General features: G+C 43.3%; 1 protein-coding gene and 1 long non-coding RNA gene across 6 annotated transcripts in view; one reads left to right on the forward strand and one right to left on the reverse strand.

Moving 5' to 3' along the window:
* ASTN2 (astrotactin 2) overlaps nucleotides 1-17,248 on the reverse strand; it is an 882,793-nt gene that overhangs the window by 455,203 nt on the left and 410,342 nt on the right. For 4 of the 5 annotated variants that reach the window (XM_040482114.1, XM_040482112.1, XM_040482110.1 and 1 more), the window contains 3 exons: nucleotides 6,789-6,873; nucleotides 5,763-5,837; nucleotides 4,852-4,989 (listed from right to left, as the gene is read on the reverse strand). In XM_040482114.1, coding sequence (XP_040338048.1) covers nucleotides 4,852-4,989; nucleotides 5,763-5,837; nucleotides 6,789-6,873 — 298 coding nt within the window. The remainder of the gene's footprint in view (nucleotides 1-4,851; nucleotides 4,990-5,762; nucleotides 5,838-6,788; nucleotides 6,874-17,248) is intronic. The other variant, XM_040482113.1, reaches the window with a different exon arrangement.
* Nucleotides 6,757-11,501, forward strand: LOC121034895 (uncharacterized). The gene is made up of 3 exons (XR_005792658.1): nucleotides 6,757-6,875; nucleotides 9,377-9,380; nucleotides 11,491-11,501. It is a non-coding gene; the product is annotated as an uncharacterized LOC121034895 (long non-coding RNA).

Genomic DNA, 17,248 nt, shown 5'->3' on the forward strand with positions numbered 1-17,248 from the left:
CATCCACCTTTGTAGCTGACATCGTTAGTGTCTGAGAATCTCATTCCCGGCAGCTTCCTGCTGGGACAGGATGGGAACATGGCAGATGTCCCCGGGGAGAGTTCTCTTCTTTGGCCCTTCAACTCCTCAGACTTGAAAGTCTTCCCTCTCGCCTTAGATTCTACATAGCCAAAATCCATCCACAAGTCAAGGTTAATTGCTAATGTTCTCTCTTGCACTTTCTTAATCCTTTTGGTCTGGAATTGCTTTTTTCTTTTCCAACCCCCCAAGGAACTCCATGTGTATGGCACACATATCCCTTCATTCCTTCTACACATATTATCACACACATGAAGCCAGAGACCTACCACACTGTACGAGACTTTGTAAGTTAACATTTAAGTCTTCCTTGAACCCCATGCATGACAAAGGGATGAATGTGAGCTCTCAATACTAACACACTACTGATTTTAAGATGCGTCATGGATTGGATGTAGCCTTTTACCAAAAGGAGAAAAGAATTAAAAACAGAAGGAGAACACAAATATGTTACCCTATGTTACAGTAACAACAAACGTGATAACTAATGCTTCTAGATAATTCCCCATGTGCCAAACTCAGTGCTCTCCAATGTATTATGTCACTTGATTCTCAACAACACACCCCTACATGGTATAATCTTCTATCCACATTATCCACAAGGTGAAACACGGCTCCAGAAAAGCTCGTGCAGTAAGCAAGTGGTAGAGGTGAGATTTGAACTCAGGCAGTTCAGCTGGGCTCCATAACCGAAAAAGAACTACCTTACGTAATAAGCTGTATGCTTAGTCAAAACGCAGCATACATAGAGGGAAGTGTGTAAATCATTATCTATACCGCTTGGTGAATTTTTATAGGAGAACACACCCGTATAACCACCACCCAGATCAAGAAATCAAACACTGTCAGTATCACATAAGTTCTTCCCTGTTTCCCACGAATCACTGCCCTCTCTTTCAACAAAAAGTAATCCTTACGATTTCCTCTACCAGCACAGATTCATTTTTACTATTTTTGATCTTCACATACACATAATTTTGTGTGTCTTCTGTGTCTTCTATAACTCCATATTATATTTGTGAGATTCACTGATGGCAATTTGGGTGGTTGGTTTTTGTTGTTGTTGTTGTTGTTAATATTCATCGCTAGTAGTATTCCATGGCATGACTATTTGATTATTTCATTTTTTTAAACTGATGGGATTTGTGTTTTTTTTACTCCCTTTTAGGCAGGGTGAACGAATGCTGCTATTAGCATTCTTGAATGTATTATTGGTGGTACATATACACACATTTCTGCTAAGTATATTATTAGAAGTAGAATTGATGGATTGCACCATATACTTTAGTAGATTCTGCCCAACAGGTTTACGTACAGTTCATGCTAACTTACATTCCCACTACAAAGGTTTCAGAATCCCAGTTGTTCTAGGTTCTCACAAAAAATTTGTTCTCATCAGTTGTTTTAAACTTAGCCACCCAACTGGGAAGAGCCTGTATGTTTGACCGCTAAATTGCTCTGCCTTCCACAGTGTGAGATTCTGTGTTTTCCAAATGACTTGTCCCAAACTAAAACACAACAAAAAAGTCAACAGGCAAAGCATCTTTAAGTTTTCCTTCTGATTCTGCTGTAATGCTTATCTTTTTCCTTTCTGGCTTGGCTTTTGAACAGCCTTTCCTCTATTCTCCTGGCTGTGATTCTATGGCTTATTATTGGCTATCTATAATTACGATCTATTATTTATTAATTTGTAACATATCATCTGACTGGAACTTGTTAATTCTTTAAACACCCATGATCACTTGCCTGGGCAATGTCATGTCAAACAAGCTTTACTAGTGCAGCTTGGAGAACTCAACCTACATAGTGCGGATTCTTTTGAATGGTGATGACTGCCATCTTTTATCCACCCTTGCAGGGAAACCAATGGGCACTGGTGGGAGGTATGCTGAAGGTAAGACTTAAAAGGCTGTCTGCTATTTCTCCAAGACCAGACAAATCATGAGGGCACCTCTGAGGAGGATAATAACCTAATGCCCTAACCAAACCAAATATTCTTCAAATATTTGTGTAACTTTTCTTTAAAGGAGAACCTCAGTGGTTTGTGAAGGAAGGGTTGAGAAGGAGTTTCCATAGCTACAGAACACCATCCCCTCCTCCCATCCTGAGCAGTTCTGTTCTGGCCCCAACTTGGTGTAAGTGTGTGTGCCATGTAAACAGGCACAGCCTTCTTAGCAGGAGGTGAGGAAAAACATCTCCTTGTTAATGACTCATGCCCCCTGAAGGTCTCACCTTTTTCAACTTACCGCACTATCCCTTCTAACTACATATAATACTCTTTCTGAAATGTATGCTAGTACTTATACTTTTTCTTTTCTTTTCTTTCTTTCTTTCTTTTCTTTTCTTTTCTTTTTTTTTTTTTGTTTACATTTCTAAAGATGTTTTAGAGTCCCTGCATGCAGATATTCTGGGCCCTTCTTTTCTGGATTGCTAATTCAATGCAAATCAGATTGGATCAGAAAAGGCAACTGAGTCATCCTGTGGATTATAGTCTTTCTCAATAGCCCAACATAGCACATGACTTTCTTGACTCTGCCTTCCCCATCATCCCCAGTTTCTACTTGAACTCTACTGTGGTTGGAATTTAGTTCATCTAACATGGGTATAATGTAGCACTGGGAATGTATCACATACTAGTGTTAATATATCCTGTTACTTAATCATTACAACAACTCTTGGGAGATGTTTCAGTAAAATAATTAAAAACATGGGTTCTGGAGCTCAAGAGATCATGGGCTGAAGCTTGGGTGCAGCACTTACTAGTGAAGGCATCACTCTTATGCCTCACATTTTCTTTTTAATCTGGAAATTCAAATAATAATAGCATCACCTTAAGGGGTTTTTGTTAGAATATAATGAGATAATGTTAGCAAAGGGTTTGGTATGTAATGGATAATCAATGGCTATGAATTATATTATTGTTACACTCTGTGAAGAAGGCACGGTTACTATCCCAATTTTGCTAAGAAAATGGAAAGTTAGCAAATTGAATTTGGCCAGGATCACATACTTCATACACGGTAGACATGGGCTTCTAACTCAGACCTGTTCAAATCTGGAGTGAGTGTTATCATGACACCGGTACCTTCACTGAAATTACAAATTCAATGTCAACAGTACAGAACTCGGAGGAAAGCTAGAGGAGAACTTTCAGCTGATATCAATCAAGATCACTGGGTCTCCTTAAGAATAGCTCCTCAACCAGATGATCTTTGCTCTACTTTTAAAATATGTAATGCAGGGGCGCCTGGGTGGCGCAGTCGGTTAAGCGTCCGACTTCAGCCAGGCCATGATCTCGTGGTCCGCGAGTTCGAGCCCCGCGTCGGGCTCTGGGCTGATGGCTCAGAGCCTGGAGCCTGTTTCCGATTCTGTGTCTCCCTCTCTCTCTGCCCCTCGCCCGTTCATGCTCTGTCTCTCTCTGTCCCAAAAATAAATAAACGTTGAAAAAAAAATTAAAAAATAAATAAATAAAATATGTAATGCAGAGAAACCTTAGCACATGCTTTACTCAAGTCCATTGGTCTCAAGTCTATCAAGAATAGAAATAATGGCAAACTGCCATGAATTTGTGTGTGTGTAAAACCATCTTAGGTCTTAATAATTACCAATTTGTTTCCTAAGTGCTATCCATTAACAATTTATTCTTTTTCAAACTCTCTCTTTTGGGAAATATCAACATCCATGTTAGGATCATTTCACCATGAAAAGTTGAGAAGGTGAGAATAAACAAATCACAAAGCAGAGACCAACCCAAACCCAATCCAAAGAGTTGGATTTGGGAGCTTCTTATCAAGATGCCATATACATACTGATGACATCTGGATTCAGAAAGGCCCAGAGCCAGCTATGTAGTGGTAGAACCACAATCACAAGGATGAGGCTGGTAAGGCATGATTCTGAGTTCCAATTTAAGAGTGACCAAGCTGTGCATGTGCCGCTTTCAAAAGCCGAATCAGAGTCCATTTTCAGTAACATTAAAATTTCTGGAATGCTTCCCCTAATCAAATTGGAAGGAAAGAAAACAAAAACAAAAACAAAAACTTCCACTAGAAAGCTCCAGAATAGTGACAGGAGCAGATCTAAGGCCACTGGTTTAATTAAATCAATAAACATCTAGTAGTTGTCCAATATGTACTGGGAACTGGGGATTAGAAAGCTAAATAAGTTATTTTCTTTGACCTTGAGAGATTCACCACATAATGGGACAGAATGATATATAAGCAACTAATTACAGCACAGTAGAGCAAGTCTATAATGAAGTTAACTACAAGGTGCAAACATGTAAGGAAAGATGTAGTCTCCATCCTTTCCTGAATGAAGAACAAATAAATTTGCCCTGTGCATCAAGAACCTATGGATTAGTCCAAAGTCTGTCCCAGTACCAGAGTCACAAAAGAAGCATCTAATTCTCCCATCTTTCACTTTCATGATTCTCCAGTGTACAATATTAAGTAAAGTTCTTTTATAAGATATAATCATTAATAATCCCAGGGTGAGCCAGATAATGTATTCACTTCCCTCATATTTTACATAAACCCAGAAGGAGTGTAATACTGTTGAAATATAAACCATTGAGGCCCACCAATGGGGGACACTTCTAGAAGTGTAGAGCATGACATATTGGACAGTGTTCTTCACATCATCTACTAGGCAGGTGCCTACTTCAACACTAAGAAGCCACTTCAGCAAAGAGGTCCCTGTGATCCTGAACCAGAGGGGCTTCTAGTGTGCCAAAGAGCTCTTGGTACACAACAGTGGAGATGACTTCCCTACCTGACATCTGCAGGGTCTTCTGTGACGAGCACATCGGTCTTGCAGCTGGCCAGAGGGTTGATGGACAGCTCCACAGGCGGAACCACAAAGCTTTTGCTGACAGGAAGCCAGAGTCCTTGGCCCAAGCTGAAAGTAGACCTGCAATGTAAGAGTTTCCATTGGGGAACTCCCTGGGAAGCAGACAGAAAACAGAAAATAGGGGCCCCTCCTTCCATCCCCACTAGGGCTATGTCTTACTTCCCACCCAACTGAGTCCCCTACATTCTCTAGTGCATGATTTTGGCCAACTCTGCCAAGACTTGAATGTCATTACTTAAATGTATTAATCATTTGGCCCATGCACTGCTTTGCATAACTAGTTTTCTTATCCTGACTACCTGTCCTGACTCCCAGTAAACAGCAGGCTCTGTGAGGACAGGGACTATTTTGGCTCTGCTTTCCCAAGCAGTCTTGAGCAAGCAGGAGTTCCATAAGTGGCTGCTAAATCAGCAGGGGCAGTCTGCACAAAGGTGAAGAGCAAGGACCCTGAATCAGTTTGAACCAAAATCTGATTCCCAGTTCTGCCACTTAATTTGTTATACGTCTTCATCAGCTGAAGTACTGAAGTTTCATACGAGATTTCATGGAAGTGGCAGGAAGAGGTCCTGTGGCTGTAGAATATTTTCAAAGCACTGGACTAGATAATCAGTGAAGCCTCCTCCAGTTCAAATATCTGAGTTCATAAGTCTAGATGCCAGACAAATGGGAATTAGATTCTCATCAACATTTGGGCCATGATGGTACATTCATGCCAATGAGAGTTCCTCTGTACTCAGTGCAACCTGAATGAAGTTCACAGGCTCCCTTGACTTAGGATGCATGACTATGCCTCCAATCCCCAGCATCACGCCCCAACAAGATTGTCAACTCACCTGAGAATCTTTTCAGGAGCTTGTTCTCCTGTTACTAGGTCATAGCCCCTCTCAAGTGTAGTGTAAGGCCAAGGTCTGTGGCAAGAACAGAAGGAGGGAAAGAAAAGGAGACGGTGTTAGTCAGAAGCAGATAGGATTCATATGTGGACACTGCTTAAAAGTAGCTTTACAGACAACCAAATTTCACGGGATAATTACAGTTGATCCTTAAATAACAGCCTCACTCCAGTCAAAACTCTGTGTATAACTTTTGATTCCCCCAAACCCTAACTACCAATAACCTACTGCTTTATTTTGTTGTTGTTGTTTAAAATAGGCTCCATGCTCAACATGGGGCTTGAACTCATAACTCCCAGATCAAGAATCACATGCTGTACTGACTAGGCCAGCCAGGCAGCTCAGTAATAGCCTACTGTTGACTGGAAGGTTTACTGATAACATAACCAGTTGATTCACACATATTTTATAGGTTATGTGTATTAGACGCTTTCATCTTACAATAAAGTAGGCTAGAGAAAAGAAAAGGTCATTAAGAAAATCATGAAGAAAATGCATTTACAGTTCTGTACTATATTTATTGAAAAAAAATCTACATGTAAGTGGACCCATGCAGTTTAAATCCATGCTGTTCAAACCCATGTACTGGGTAAGACCATTTATAAGAGAACATCTCCATTTCACAGAAGGACTCGGCACTTTAAAGACCATTTGTCCATTCTGGAGTTTATGGACAAAAACCCGATTCGCTATCAGTCCAGTTAAGGAAGTGTTCATTGATTACTTACAGTGTGGGAGGGTGAGTTAAATTTGAGCCTTTGTTCTCTAGAAGATTCATTACTCATGTACCTTTAATATTAAAATGTGATTCAGTGGGAAATGGGATTCGCTGCCCATCAGGTTGTATACGACACAACTGTTGTAGCAAAAGAGTCCTCTTCGTGGAGAGGTTTGGGGCCTGTACTACCGTAGCAGAGAAGCAGGGGACGGCTTTCCACTGTCCCTGCCCTGATGCCCCTTGCCACTCACCCTTCACTCTGTCCCCAGTCACTGCGCACACACAGGTGTCTGTGAACCGGGTCAGGGGCATAGCCTTCATGACAGCTGCACTCTCCTGTAAGCAGAAAGAGAAAGGAGTCTTGTGAAATACCATCTGCCCCAAATAGCCTTCTCCCCTGGTTTCCTGGTTTTCTTAGGAAATAAAGTGGGCTGCCCAGTTTTGGAAAAGACCCAGAGAAAGAGCGTGTTCTGGTCTATCCACCACTATGGTTAATAAAGGGTTTATTCCCCTGTTCATCTGCTCGCTTATTCATTCAACAAGTCCTAATAACCACACTCCCTGCCAGGTTCTCGGCCCACACTGAGGATACAGAGATTAGACACTGAAGGGGCTCATGGCTTAATGAGGGAAACAGGAAATGACCTGGGGGCTACAAATGGAGGTCCTTATTTTCAAACATTTAAATTATGATAAAGTACATATACATTAAAAGCATCATCAGAAATTCAAATTCTTCTCTCCACTTGAATGAGCAATTCATGTTCATCCATAAGCCCCAAATTAATGTCACCTCTACCAAGATACCTTTGATTTCCCCTTCTGGAAAATTTGCGTTCATCTATCACTTCAAGAGTTCATTTTGTTTTGTTGTTATTGTTGTCTTAGTTGGTGTGCCTCTGCCCTTCCCATCTTTCCATTCTTGTTCCTTCCCTCTCCACCCATCCATCCATCTATCCACCCATCTATCCATCCACGTAACCTTACATCATTTTTTATGGCCATATCTCATGCCATGTTGCATGAATGCTAGCTAGCGTTCCACACTACCTTAAGCATCTTCTCCCACTGGCCAAGCTCACTTGGGGTTTCCTTGCATAGCTTTAGAGTTCAGAATCCTGGAAGGTTTCCAAAGTTCTCTGTCCTACCCCCTTCAATTATCAATCCATTGTACACTCCATTGAATAAGGTTCAATTTGTTACTGGTTTTTCCTAAGGTGTATTTGTAGAATATCCACAGACGCCTTACCAAACATAGATTCTATTAAAAAAAAAATGACTGGGAAACACTAGATGATTTGTAGAGCCAGTGGTGTGTGACTCTTCATGAAAGTGATACCTAAACAGCTTTCCCAAACCTATTTCATCTTGGGAAGCTTGCTGGGGCAACAGGCCACAAGATTAGTGTCCCATGGCCCGCAACTTGGGAAACGCTGTTGGAAACTGCCCTGCCTTATCCCACTGTGTACAACAGAGTAGATCCTCAATACTGTGAGTTGAATGAATAATTAACTATCTGGGGCACCTGGGTGGCTCAGTCGGTTGAGTGTCTGACCTTGGCTCAGGTCATGATCTCACAGTTCTTGAGTTCCAGCCCCACACTGGGCTCATCACTGTCAGTGTGGAGCCTGCTTTGGATCCTCTGTCCTCCTCTCTCTCTGTCCTTTCCCCGCCTGTGGGTGTGCGCACTCTCTCTCTCTCAATAATAAATAAAACACTTAAAAATAATTAACTATCTGTTATGGCTCATAAATTTCTAGACTATTGCTGTCAGGTTGCTTTCTTTCTCATCTTCAGGTGATCTTCTCTCTCTCTCTCTCTCTCTCTCTCTCTCTCTCACACACACACACACACACACACACACACACACACACACATACCTGCAACTCTTCAATCCTACCGTGATTCTGACTGGCCTGACCTGAGTGTTTTTGAACCATGTTTCACAGAAACGTGTAATTCAAAGGAATAGACTTAGGAAACTTGCAACTTTTAGATTTGAATTTCCCTTAAACATTTGTCTTTTTAAATCTCAGTCATAGTAAAAAGTAAATAAAGGCTAAATGCTCAGATGTTGTGTAATAGAATTCAGGACACTGGAGAGCACTGTCATATTAAGTCCAGTTGCTAGGTAAACACATTTTATGCAAACCTCATTTAAAAACAACCACTACTCCCAAACCCACACAAACACCCTCTCCTGTCATCTCTGTTTCATTGAGGAGGATATTGGAGCCTGGGAGCTGTAGTGCTAAAGAGGCCATGCTTTTTATGACTACAGATTTTGTGAATCAAGATTCTTTTCAACCTGTGCTACCAAAACACAACACAGCAGAGAATATACACTAGGTTAACAGGTTCTACAACTATCACCCATAACTCCTCTTTTCAAAACATTTGTACTCACCAGACAACCTCATTGTTTTCATGGGTTCACCAAAAATATTATGCATTTGACCTTATACAAACCATTCCAAGCATTAAAAAAAAACTCTCTAATTTGTTTTATACATTATAATGCTGCTTAATCTTTGTAACCCCGGCATTCACAAGTATTTGGCAAACAGCCTGCGCTTGATAAATGTTGGCTGAGCCAAAATGGTAGTGAGACAGAATAAGAAGTGATGGATGGGTAAGAGGTACTATTACAAATATTTAGAATGGAGATCACCAAAAGGCAGAAGAAAGAGGGAGACAGAGAGAGAGAGAGAGAGCTCTACCTTTCCCCTTCTCTGGATACCTGGTAAATAGGAGGGGGCTGCTCGCAGGCAGGAACGTTCTCTGTAACTCTCTTCTCCAACAGCAAGTTCAAGTGCTCCAACAAATGTGTGTGCTGTAGGTGTGTGCAAGCTAATGAGCTGATTGTTGCCAGAGGTAAGGAAAATGGAAGAAGAGGGAGGAGATCCTTGAGATTTCGGTGAGAATAATTTACCAAAAAGGGGAGGGGTAGGAGTCACTAATGATGTGTTAAAATGCTACAGTCCTGTCATGAAATATTCATCACTTTAAATATGCCTAATATTAAATATTAAAAGTCCTGGCGTTTGTCCTCGAGACTCCCAGGGCTGATTTACGATCTGCCACAACCACAGACCTCATGATTTGTAATGAAGAGGTAAATAGTTACCTCTGGTGGAGGGACAGGAAGTCAGGCTGGGGCAGGCAAAAAGGGCTGAGAAAGGAGGGCCTTTCTTTTTGAGGGAAAGGGCACTGCTCAGTCAGGTTCCTGTTTCTCCGATCTGTGACTCTGCAGGAAAGGGCACAGGTTACGGTCCCCCTTTCCCTCTTGTTGGGAATATTGAGAGAATGAGAGATCTATACTGAGGAAGGTCACTGCTATATTTTGTGTTTCTTTCTTGCATGCTTACCAGGCAAGTTTCCCCGTTCTCAGAACAGATCATTAATTACTGACTTGCATTATACAACATATATGTATTTTGCAAATGAGAGGCGAGGCATCCACTCTGGAGGCCCTGAAAAGGTTACCCGGAGGGGCACCTTGGTGGCTCAGTGGGTTAAGTGTCTGATTTAAGCTCAGGTCATAATCTCACAGTTCGTGAGTTTGAGCCCCGCATTGAGTTCTCTGCTGTCGGCAGAGAACCTGCTTCAGATTCTCTGTCCCCCTCTCTCTCTGCCCCTCCCCCACTCATTCTTTAAACAAACTAACTTACTGGAAAAAAAAGAAAAAAGGTTACCTGGAGAATAGTTAGTGAGGCAGGGGAGGAATGATGGCTAGAGGCAAACAGGCCTGGGTTCTAATCCTCACACTCTCTCTCCCTGGATGGGTCTCAGTTTTCCCATTAATAGAATGGGAAATGACCGTAAGGTCAACTCCACAGAGCTGACCGTGAGAGTAAATTGAAGTAGTGGAAAGTAAGGCTCATGGCTCAGGCAGACAAACAGTCCTCCATAAATTTCTTCCTCTTTCCCTTCCATTCCAAACCAGCACTCTGTTCTGATATATGCTGGCACATAACTTTAGGAAGACTGCGTAAGTAATTTCCTTCTTCCTGGACCTTAGCTTCCCCATCTGCAAAATGGAAACCTGGAGTAGACGTCCATCAATTCTGAGTGCCAATGAGAGTTAGTCATTTACACAGCCTTTCTGAATCCTGAAACTCTGTTTTCCTGACACTGCTTCAGCCTTAGCTGTGATCACTCTTAGCGACTGGGCTAGGTGTCTCCAGTAAGATTTCCATCAATGCCCTGGCTATTGACTTTATTGACTCCAATTTCCTATTTTGCTGGCTCAGCCAACTCTCCACTATTTGCAACCAAGCACTTCCTTCTTGCAAGATGAAAGCTTCTGATAGCCAGACCTAGGGATTAACCCCTTCTTCGGATGAGTCCTTTCTGCAACCCTGCCTCTGCATACCCAGAGCAGCCGGGTGGTCAGAACAGCTCTCCAGGGATCCAGGTTTACATGATCTATGATCACCCATGCTACCTTACTCCTATCACTACAGAAGCTCCTTGAATGAGGAGGCTGCAGCCATCTTGCTCACTGTTGCATCCGCACCCACTGCACTGCCTGGTGCATAAATAAATGAGGGGGCACATCTCACAATAGTAACATCTATGCCAATGGTATAAAGAAACCATTTTTCTTAAATTTGCCTGTTTTCTCCACTAAGCTGGGCACTTCTTAACTGCAGAAATCTTTCTGTAACCATCTCCATATGCTAGCAATTAGTGTCATGCCTGATGACGAGTAGGCAGCTCACTTGTTGAATGAATGAATGAATGAATGAATGGAGAAATACATTGCAGTTTTCATGAATCCAGGCTGAGTTCATTTAGAATAATGATGGTTCTGCCGAAGACTAGAAGAAACTTCTTATATGCAGGACAGGTATTTGCCAAGGAAATGGAAAGTATAAACATGAGTGTTGATGAAATGTCTAAAATAGAATTCTATTTCACATCAGAGCAGAAACAGCTCTTAAAGATCAGCTGGGTCACAGCTTCTCAGCTTCATTTTTCCAAGGAACAAATGCAATTTCAGAGAGTGAAGACATTTGGCCAAATCACTGGACTAGGTTTGGGGGAGTCAGGATTAGAACCCAGGGCTCCTGGCCACTACTGTAGCATCCTTCCTGCTGCATGGGTGATCTCAATGCTTCGATATACCTGGCAACACTTGCTAGATTTTTTTTCCTTGGTATTTTCCTGCCATCTCTGAATTGCCTATAATGAGAATCTATAACACAGACAAGGATTTTTTTTAATATATTTTTTAAATGTTTATTACTTATTTTGAGAGACAGAGGAAGAGAAAGAATGGGAGTGGGAGGAGAGGCAAATAGAGAGGGAGAAGGAGAGAGAGGGGGAGAGAGAGAGAGAGAGAGAGAGAGAGAGAGAGAGAGAATCCCAAGTAGGCTCCATACTGTCAGTGCAGAGCCCATCGTGGGGCTGGAACTCATGACCCATGAGATCACGATCTGTGAGCTCATGACCTGAGCTTAAATCAAGAGTCAGATGTGTAACTGACTAAGTTACCCAGGCACCCTGGGATTATTATTTTTTTTAAATATAATGAATCCTAGATAACCTTAACAGATTCAAACCATATATTTATATATGATTGATAATGCAGACCTTAAAAAAGAGTTTAATCTCTTCATTAAAGTGGTTTCCATAAAGGAAATCAGTTACACGGATTTTCATCATGCTAGTTACTGAAACTCTGTATTATCAGCTATATGTGAGTTGCACTGGTATTAATATATTTACTCTTCCTGGGGTACCTGGGTGGCTCAGTCAGTTAGGTGGCCAACTTCAGCTCAGGTCATGATCTTATGGTTCATGGGTTCGAGCCCCGTGTCAGGCTCTGTGCTGACAGCTGGGAGCCTGGAGCCTGCTTCGGAATCTATGACTCCCCCTCTCTCTCTGTCCCCTCCCCAGCTCATGCTCTGTCTCTGTCTCTCAAAAAATATATTAACGTTAAAAACATTTTTAAAAATATATTTATTCTTCCTGTCCCGTAGGTCCCATTTATTCACTTCTCAATTTATGTTACATACCTTTTTACTCCATAAACTCTTGGGTAAAACACTAGAATCCCTCAACTATGAGCAATCTTGAGTTTATCCTGTGGGTTCTTCAAAACCACTTCGAAGTGGACACCACCTTCATGTTAATCACGTAAAACCAGGATGCTGGTAAAGTAGTTCACAGCATGGATCCTGGAATCATCTCGTTTTGGATTCAAATCCTGGATCTGCCACTTACAATTTGCACGAACTTGATCAAGTGGCTTCACCTCTCTGCATCTGTTTCCTAATCTGTAACAACGCTGCTGTCACTTATCTGCTGGAAAGATCAGTGATGTATCTGCAAAGTCTGAACTACAATCTTTGGCACACTTCTTGCTGAAAACGTTGTGGATGTTTGAGTTTTTGTAATTATTGTGCCAGGATAGGAGGGGGCCAATTTAACATCTTGTTTTCGTGGAAAGAAAAAGTGCTATCTAGATGAAAGATGGTCCCAATTTCAAGGTATGCCCTTTGCAAAGCCAAGAGGATCTATTTCTTGATCTGCAAATTTGAGGCAGCTTGAATGAAATAATCTCCAAAGCTGGTTATGGTGTTTTCAGAACCAGTAACACCTGTTGCCTTTGTCTTTGCTCCTCCTACTGAAGGACACACAGGCATGGACAAGAGGCTAAGCCAGACGGTGCTGCCCCCTGTTTCCTCCACAGCTCAGAAAAGCTTATCACCTGCCCATGATGGCAAGATGAATGCAAAGCCTTCTTCCCAAGTCTGCCTGTTGTCTGGCTATCCTCTTCCCGCCTTGTCATCCTCTCACGATTCCATTTCCACTTGCTTCCAACTCAGCCATCACTTATCATCACAGGCCAGGGACACTGGCTGCTGTTCACTTTCCTATGTATTCTTCTTGTCACTGTGGCTTGCAAAGACATCTCCCTGGGCCCTCAAAGCAGTAAGCGTGTGTGGCATCCTTTCTTGTCCTGACTCCAAAGGGGCCACCTTGGGCCTCTTCACTTCTATCTCTGTGTCACTGGAGCCCAGCTCAGGGCCAGGCATGAGGTGGGGGAGGCATGGGTTGAGCCTAGCATTACTGGGAGGTTGCTTCATGGTAGGAGTGGTGGAAGACTCTTGCCATATGTCACTGCCTGTCATCTCACAGGTCACACCCATAGGAGTAGGAGGAAGGTACCAGTGTCCTCATTGTAAAATAATGAAACAAAAGTTTGGACTCAACTAGTCATTGGGCCAAGGTCACAGAATCAGGTCTTCAAAACCCATGCTCTTTCACACAATCACAAACATCATAACAATAAACATGACCACCAGGATGAGAGAAAGGACAGCTGTCTATAATGTGACAACTATCAGCTGCTAGCCAATAAGCATTAGGAAGAAGAGGAATCTCTAATTCACCCACACCAAAATTAACATCCTGCTGATTTCTAAAATCCCACTATAAGTAAAGATTAAAAATCACTCTTCCAAATATCCTGTGTAATTATTTTATGTGTGGATTGCACTAAATCCATAATGCCTATGTAATGAAGGGTACTTGTGTTGATTTCCTGATCGCAGGGATAATCCGCAGGGGAAGCATCATACCTTCTAACTAAGCATCTACTATGTGCTGACCTTACCTAGTTACCTTTGGTATCCATACCGGCAGGACAATACTATTGGTTCCACTATAAAAACTATGTATGAGGTTGAGGCCTGGAGAGGGTAAGCAAGCTGCCCAGGGTTGTTGAACATCCAAGTCCAGTCTTCTTCTGACTCCTTGCCTAGCTATGTGATGCCTTTCTGAGAATCTGCTTGGAGATAGTGTGGAAAAAAAGCATGGGAATGGGAGATCGGGGTGGTGGGGGCGGGGGGGGGGGAAGGAAAATGTACCCTGTGCTGGACTGTATTACTGGGGTCAAGTCTTCATTTCCTGTAGTAGTATGCATTCCTGTCCTTGCCATGGTTGACTGTGGGAACAGAGATTTCTTCCCTAGCCTTTGTCTTCAGGCTTAGCATGTCACTTGATTTTTTGGCCAATGGGATGGTAGCAGACATGATGTGAACACAGGGGCCAAATGTGCTTGAAATGTGCTGGGTGGCTGGGCTTGCTCTCTTGCATTACTGCCTCTTGCCATGAAAAAACCACACTCTAGGGGTACTGGGTGGTTCAGCTGGTTAAGCATCTGACTTCAGCTTAGGTCATGATCTCACGGTTGTGGGTTTGAGCCCCACGCTGGGCTCTGTGCTGACAGCCCAGAGCCTGGAGCCTGCTTCTGATTCTGTGTCTCCCTCTCTCTCTGCCCCTCCCCTGCTCATGCTCTACTTCTGTTTCTCAAAAATAATAAACGTTGAAAAAATTTAAAACTAAAAGAAAGAAAAGAAAACCATTCTCCAAGTAGTGGCTGGTGCAACAAGAATGAGAGGCACGTGGAACAGAGCAGAGACAAAAGTGCAGCTGAGTCCTGGCTAGACTGGTCCACCCGGATGTGTAACAAAGGGGGAAAATGCTTACAGTTGTTGACAATAAAACACTGTGGCTGTTTGTCATGAAGCATTGCTGGAGCAGAAGTGGATATACCTCCAACATACATTCCCTCCACCTCCTATGAACATTGGTCCTGCTTTCTTCCCAAACCGGAAACCTTAGAAAAATCTCTGACTGGACTATGTTACCACCCTCAACATCCAAATGGCACCTGAATCCCAATGATGCAGCCTCCTTACTATCACTCAGGCCCATCCATTCCCAGCTTTCCCATTATCACTGCCCTGGGGCAGGCTCTGGACATTGTCTATGTGCACTGTTGATAAAGTCTCATCACTGCCAATAAGCTTCCCGTGTCCCGCCATCAATCTGAGTGATGGCCAGTAATCTTTTCAAAGACCCTACATCCATCGCTTATCCCCAAAACTGTCAGTGGCTTCCAGTAGCTCTCAGGACAGAGTTCACACGCCCTAGACTAACATCCAAAGCCCTTCGTGACTGGCCCCAGCCAACTGTCCCAGCCTTATGAACTGCTCTCCCTCCCTTGTACCTTTCCTGCCCTCACATCCTATTTGGTTTGCTGATGATAACAGGGCCATCCAAGACCCACCTGCAGACCAGGGGCTGCTTCTTCCAGTAGTTCTGCCCTGAATCCACTCACTCCTTGAGAAGAGCAGAGGCTGAGAACTGGAGAGAGACATATTCAACAGTGGAGATACCAGGGGTTGAGAGGGGAGTGGGGGTGAAGAGAAAATTAAGTAGCAAAATGATTATTTAGTAAAAGAATGAGATCATTTTGGCAGTTTTGAATGTAAGCATTGTCATCAGGGAATATATTTTACATGCTGACCCCTCTGCAACCTTGGACAAATCATTCTGCTTTTGTAGACCGCAGCCTTTCCATCTATAAAGTGAGTGGCAAATACACGGGGATCCCCAAACGCCCTTCCAAATCTTGTTCACATCCCAGTCCTTGATTCTTCTTCTAACGCACTCTAGTCTTGTCTCTTGAAGTCAGCGTTTCCCCAGGGACCGAGGGGCAGCGAGGCATGGGGTTGGAGAGGGTTGGAAGTTTGGAGAACAGAGGTTTGGAAAGCAGAAAAGCACAACTGGGGTGAAATAACAAGAGACTAGGATTTGGATCTTTGTAAAGTGAGGGACCCTTCTCTAGAGGTCTGCTCAGCCAACTGTGCTATGGCCTAGGGCAGGTCCCCTTTCTCCCTGGGACTCAGCCTCTCTATATACCCTGAGAAGGCTGGTCCAGATGACATCTAAGCAAACTCACATGGGCGTCTCTGCTGTCCCTTTTTTCCTTACACTGCTGGAGTGACACGTTTCAGCCTTGGTCTTCCCCATACATTTGAGACACATTTGGATGCCTGCATTCAACTTGCCGGCCCCTCATTGCCATTCATCAACACGCCTCTGAGAGCAGGGAGAAAAAAAAATAGAGGCCAAGGGGTTGTGGTGGTACAGGCTGGTGATCACGACTGATAGAGATCAGAGTCCCTCATCAAGGCCACATAGGGGCTAATTGGCACTGACTCCGCTCATGTGAGCAGCCTGTGCAGAATGACCTGGGCTCTGAAAAGCCGCCAGCGAGGCCACACCAGGGATCCCATCTCGGAGGCTCAGCCGGGGCGAGCCCTCTCCCCCTAGCCTTGTTCATCCCTGAGTGAACCACACACCACACACAATCATCGATAAATTATTGTCTGGGGAAAAATCATGTAGATAAGACACTCAAAATTATGGCGCCTGAGGATGGAGGGGGACAAAGACCTCTCGCCAGCAGCCTGGGACACACACAGATGCAGACATCCCCAACAGCCAGCAAGGATCACGGAATTCCTAACATGAATGCACAGAGCTGGGCCTGCTGGCGAAGGGCTGCCCTTCCCCACTGCTGCCCCCCTCACCCAGGTGCCTGAATTATCCATGCTTCTCAGGCCAACCTGGCCTGGGTCAGGGGCCAAGGGTAACCAGTTGGAGAAAGGAAACTGGCATCAGCACATGTATTAATGTTCTGGGGCTGAGTCCTCAGCTATGAACAGACCAAGTGGCCTGGATAAGTTGCTGTGTTACTCCGGGCTTCAGTTTCCTCATGAGAAAATGGACACCTTAACCCCAATTTTGTTTTTGTTTTTTATTTAAAAAAAACTTTTTTAATGTTTAATTTTGAGAGAGAGAGAGAGAGACCATGGGCACACATGCAAGCAGGGGAGGGGCAGAGAGA

Source organism: Herpailurus yagouaroundi, unplaced genomic scaffold (assembly GCF_014898765.1).
Source record: "Herpailurus yagouaroundi ecotype Mexico unplaced genomic scaffold, PumYag 160, whole genome shotgun sequence".
NCBI lineage: Eukaryota > Metazoa > Chordata > Mammalia > Carnivora > Felidae > Herpailurus > Herpailurus yagouaroundi.